We start from the raw sequence: 3,656 nt of genomic DNA, 5'->3' as shown, positions 1-3,656 counted from the left end.
CTTTAGGGCGGGGCTACACAGTGATTGACAGGTCTCTACCAGAGACACCGTCTCTACGTCACTCCTCCTCAGTCAGCCAATCAGAATGTCTTCCCTCGCCTCCTAACCTCACTGCAGGTCTTATCTTTGTCGAGTACCGCCAGAAAACCGACCCACAAAAAAATCACCAGTTTGTCTAAAAACTTAAACATCAGTACCCATATTTACAGCAGGCACATTTTAAAACATTTTTAAAAGAACTGCAGCAGTGAAAATAAGACGGAAATAAAATACTTAGATAGAATACAATGCATAAGTTCAGAGGAGGAAACTTCAGACTAACATGTGAGGAAAAGACTGTAACTGAGGACATAAAGAGGCATTCTGACCTTTCACCTCCAGGATCAATCGGACGTCTCGTCTTTGGTCTCCGTTCTCCACCCGCATGGTGTAGTTCCCGCTGTCCTCCTCCTTGGCCCGGATCAGGGTGAGAACACCCGTGTAGCTAAACAGAGCGACACAAACCAGAGACTGCAATTTAAACACAACAGTTGTGGAGGTTCACGGTCGCACCGAGTCCTAAAGAGAGGCCTGTTTGACGTGCGGGAACTCGTCATTAGTCGACCTCGAGCGGGAGGCTCACCTGGTCTCGCTGAGCTGCTGGAGGCTGGTGGAGATCTCCGCCGTCACGTCGCTGAGCGGGATGCCGTCTTTGAGCCAGGTGACGTGAGCGCTGGGGAAGGAGCTGATTTCGGCCCTGAACTCCCGGACCTCGTCCAGCTCCGCCGATTCATATTCTCTGAACTCCGGCCAGACGGACATGAACTCACTCGCTGTTAGGAAAGAGGCCGACGGACAATCAGCGCTCATTCAGAGAGAATTTTATGAAACAACACGAAGTAAATAAAACACAGTTGTCGTACCAAAAACTCTAATAGCCAGCTCCTTCGTCTGGCTCTCGTTGCTGATGATATCGGTGATGGAGCACGAGTAGATGCCGCTGTCTTTGGCTGAGGCCTGCGGGATCGTCAGGGTGTAACGGATCTCCTGGTCCCTCTTGTTCTCCTGCACTGTTTTGATTCCACGATTAGCCTGTCATACAAAAAGGAACATCAGGAACGTTGAGCTTTTGATCGATTGGTTGGTTTCCTCGCTCTGAATGTCTTTGCGTTGTGGACAAAACAAGACATTTGAGGATGTCATCTTGAGATTTGGGAAACACTGAAAGACGTTTTTCATACTTTTCTGCCACCAAATGACTTAAAAAAAATAATTGTCAATGAAAACAACATTATTTGAGTTTCAGCAACAGGACTTTTGGGAGACTGAACCCAAACGCACTCATTCTAGATCTTTTTTTTGTGCTGCATAGGACGACTTGTGTCCTCACCAGTTTTCCGGGGTATTTCCAGTGGTCCTCCAGGATCTCAGATCCCCGAGCCAGACAGGTGATGGTGATGGCGTCTCCCACCAGTAGAGCGGTCCGCTTGGCCGTCAGCTCAACGTGCAGAGCGGCGCCACCTGAGATGCAACAATTAACATTAGCAACATGTGTGGGGGAAATAAAAGAAAGAAAGCTGGAGCTGGTTAGATATCTGAAAGGTGAAGCACCTGCCCAGCCGTGGACGATGTATTCCCCGCTGTAGTGTTCCTCCCCGTTTATGAGAGCCTTGCAGACGTAGGTTCCAGCGGTGAACACTCCCAAAGCGCCCCTCTTGCTGTCGTAAACGCTGCTAACGGGCTGCTGGGTGTCCACGTTGACCAGAGTCACGTTAGCACTGGGATTGGACACGCGGCACTGGATCTCCATGTCCTCGTGGTCGGACAGGACGTGGTTGCCAAAGGGCACCAGCGACGGCACAAAGGGAACATCTGGATCTGGAGTAAAAGAAGTTTCTCAGACCAGATGATACCAAGCATTGAATAGAAAACAAATAGACAAAAGCTCCAGGCTGCTGTGTACCTGGCACATAGATGTAGATGCTGCTGTCCTCCGTGTCCTCTGTGGTGTTGCGGCTGTAGAAGCAGGTGTAGTAGCCAGTGTGCATCGCCGTGGCTTTGTCCACTGTGACGGTGGTGACGAACAGGCCGCTGTTGTCCTCCCGCGCTTGCTCGAGCACGTCGATCGGCGTCCTCCAGGCGAGTTTGGCCTCTCCCCGACAGGTCAAGGTGAAGGGGGTGTGGAGGGGCACCACCAGCTCCTCCGCCTGAGGCAGCAGCACGGGGGCGGAGGACGGAGGGAACATCAGAGCGGTGGGGGCTGAAAGAAGAGACGTGTGCAGAACTCAGTCATCACTAAATCCTCGACCTCTGGGGTTCTCTATCTGCTGAGCCACATGTGTGATCGGGAAAACATTTTCAAGGACCACCTTAGAATAAAATAAAATAATATCACGTTGCTTTGTTTTTATTCATGTGAATATTTGAGCCATCTATTCATCCATCTACCTGTCTGACTATATATCTATCAGTCCGTCTGTCTGTCTCTCCATCTATCTTCTTGTCTATCCATCCCTCCCCCTTCTGTCTGTCTGTCCGTCCATCTGTCCTTGTCTTACCTTTCACTCTGAGGCTGAAGGAGAACTGAGCGGAGCGAGACCCGCTGAGGGCTGTGATGGTGTAGTTCCCGTCGTCTTTTCCCAGAGGCTGTCGTAATGTCAGAACGCTTTGATACCTGGGAGACAAATAATAATAATATCTATTATAAATACATTTTATCTCCTGATGCTTCCACACAGGGACGGTAAATATGACGGCGGTTAGCTTAGCTTAGCTTAAAGACTGGAAACAGGGGGAAACAGCTAGCCAGACTCTGTGACTAAAAATCTACCAGCTCACTGATGTTATTAGTTTAAATCCTTTATTACTTAGAATTAGATCTATTTAATTCAACTCTATGTTTATATACTTTACACATTATACACCAAATGTTATTTTCCTGTTTATGTTTTGACTAATTTGTTGCTGCATTAAAAATCTCCCGGCTGCAGCTTCACATTTATCGTACAAAGATCAGTATCATCTCATCAAACTCGGCAAACAAACCAGATATAATTTCCCAAAAATATTCCTTTAAACGTCTTAATCGCTGTCAGAACTGAAACTGTGAAAGCCTCATCCATCGACACATTAACGAATCACAAGCTTCATTCTCACCGATTCCCCTCCAGGTGGCTCGTCTTGGCAAGGACGTAGTAGCTCTGCGACATGTCTCTGCCGTCTTTCAGCCAAGACACTTTGGGGGCCGGGTAGCCGTCGATGAGGATGGTGAACTCCGTCTCCTCCAAAAGGCTGACGAACTCCGTGGCCAGAATCCCACTGTGGTCCAGCGCCACGAAGGACTTCTCCTCTGAAGAGAGCAACAGAGAAAATAAATGGATGAGAATGGGTGAAAGGTTTAGACTCTGAGTGAGTGAGAGGTGCAGCACAGCGGAGGGAGGACGGGTGAAGGCCTGACACACACATCTGCTGGAGCCATCCCATAAAACACAGTAGCTGATGTTGAAAGCAGAGGTGAAGCTTTACAGTCAGATGGCAGAAAATGACTTCCACACACCCTGAAACTAAACGCACCTTGTGGACGAATTGAACTGGATGACGATAATGTTACAGTCGGATTAAGTGGGTGGCGTGAGTTTTGCTGAGAACTCATTAAAACAAAAGGTATCCGGGGGTAA

The 3,656-nt window shown here is 48.6% G+C and overlaps 1 protein-coding gene across 1 annotated transcript; it reads right to left on the bottom strand.

The window, feature by feature from the left end:
- Positions 1-31: 31 nt before the first annotated feature.
- LOC116379796 (platelet-derived growth factor receptor alpha-like) lies at positions 32-3,470 on the bottom strand. The gene is made up of 8 exons (XM_031841762.1): positions 3,136-3,470; positions 2,538-2,653; positions 1,943-2,239; positions 1,591-1,857; positions 1,370-1,500; positions 903-1,071; positions 623-812; positions 32-484 (listed from the first exon to the last, which is right to left on the bottom strand). The coding sequence occupies exons 1-8, from the start codon at positions 3,186-3,188 to the stop codon at positions 313-315; spliced, it is 1,395 nt and encodes a 464-aa protein (XP_031697622.1). The 5' UTR covers positions 3,189-3,470; the 3' UTR covers positions 32-312.
- Positions 3,471-3,656: the final 186 nt, after the last annotated feature.

This window comes from Anarrhichthys ocellatus, unplaced genomic scaffold, assembly GCF_004355925.1.
Source record: "Anarrhichthys ocellatus isolate YVR2014 unplaced genomic scaffold, GSC_Weel_1.0 scaffold5228, whole genome shotgun sequence".
NCBI lineage: Eukaryota > Metazoa > Chordata > Actinopteri > Perciformes > Anarhichadidae > Anarrhichthys > Anarrhichthys ocellatus.
This window is presented reverse-complemented; position numbering and strand designations above follow the sequence as displayed.

What these genes read in the sequence shown, in the direction of transcription:
- LOC116379796 (XM_031841762.1), bottom strand. Translation starts at nt 3,188, where the DNA reads ATGTCGCAGAGCTACTACGTCCTTGCCAAGACGAGCCACCTGGAGGGG. An exon ending in CTTCAGCCTCAGAGTGAAAG is followed by an intron (nt 2,240 to 2,537) that starts GTAAGACAAGGA and finishes CTCTTCTTTCAG; the next exon opens with CCCCCACCGCTCTGATGTTC. An exon ending in CATCTACATCTATGTGCCAG is followed by an intron (nt 1,858 to 1,942) that starts GTACACAGCAGC and finishes CTTTTACTCCAG; the next exon opens with ATCCAGATGTTCCCTTTGTG.